General features: G+C 40.0%; 1 protein-coding gene across 1 annotated transcript in view; it reads right to left on the reverse strand.

Annotated features, from left to right (window-relative positions):
* Positions 1 to 985, reverse strand: part of Dzip1l (DAZ interacting zinc finger protein 1-like) — a 24,506-nt gene that overhangs the window by 8,843 nt on the left and 14,678 nt on the right. Inside the window, exon 6 of the mRNA XM_013034664.1 lies at positions 122 to 184. Within this exon, the coding sequence (XP_012890118.1) occupies positions 122 to 184 (63 nt within the window). The remainder of the gene's footprint in view (positions 1 to 121; positions 185 to 985) is intronic.

Raw genomic sequence — 985 nt, forward strand, 5'->3', positions numbered from 1 at the left:
AAAAATAAAAGTCTGATGGGCATGGGTGGAATGGGAGGAGGTAGAGGGGACACAGACTATTGAGGTCACAAGCTCCCCATCCCCCATCCCCCCCCAGCCCCAACCAACCAATGTCAGCTACCTCTCTCCTTTCCGCTGACCGTTCTCTGTGAAGTTGCTTCATTTTCCTCTTCCACTCTGTTTTCTGAAACAGATCAAAAGCTCAGCCGGGAACCCTTGGCTCCCGTCTGTCATCCTAGCTCCTGGGGAAGCTGAGATCTGAAGATCACGGTTCAAAGCCAGCCAAGGCAGGAAAGTCTGTGAGACTCTCATCTCCAATGAACCACCAAAAAGCCGGAAGTGGAGGTGTGACTCAAGCGGTAGCACGTCAGCCTTAAGTGAAAAAGCTAAGGGACAGTACCCAGGTCCTGAGTTCAAGCCCCAGTATGAGCTCCAAGAAAGGAAAAAAAAAATAAGAAAAAGAGTTAAGGATGGTTAAATGGATCCCTCCCTAGATATGAATATAAATATATATATATATATGATAAAGCTGTGGAAATTATATAATATTGGCTCATGATATGGCAGAAAGACTAATTAAACTGAATTAAAAAATGAGTTAGTGGAAATTAAGTTGGTAAGTGGATAGGAGGTGATTATTGATTGATACTGTGTAAACAAATGGCTAGCTGCCTAGAAAAAAATATTATATATTACAATATATATAAATGCACACACGCACACACACACACACACACACACACACATCAAATCTTGAATTATTACATCTTATCTTTAACCAAAATAAGTTCCACAGAGTCCAAGAATTCAACATAAAAATGAAAGCCATAAAAAATACTGAAAATACAGAACTATTTTCTTCTCATATTTCAGAATGAGGAAGTCCGTAAATAAAAAATTAATCATTTGGTTATTGGGACTCCATAAACGTCGTGTCTATCTTTTTCTCTGACAATAAAACAGTGAAGGAAGCTGGGCACCGGTG

The sequence above is a fragment of the Dipodomys ordii genome, unplaced genomic scaffold (genome assembly GCF_000151885.1).
Source record: "Dipodomys ordii isolate 6190 unplaced genomic scaffold, Dord_2.0 Scaffold193, whole genome shotgun sequence".
In the NCBI taxonomy this organism is placed as follows: domain Eukaryota; kingdom Metazoa; phylum Chordata; class Mammalia; order Rodentia; family Heteromyidae; genus Dipodomys; species Dipodomys ordii.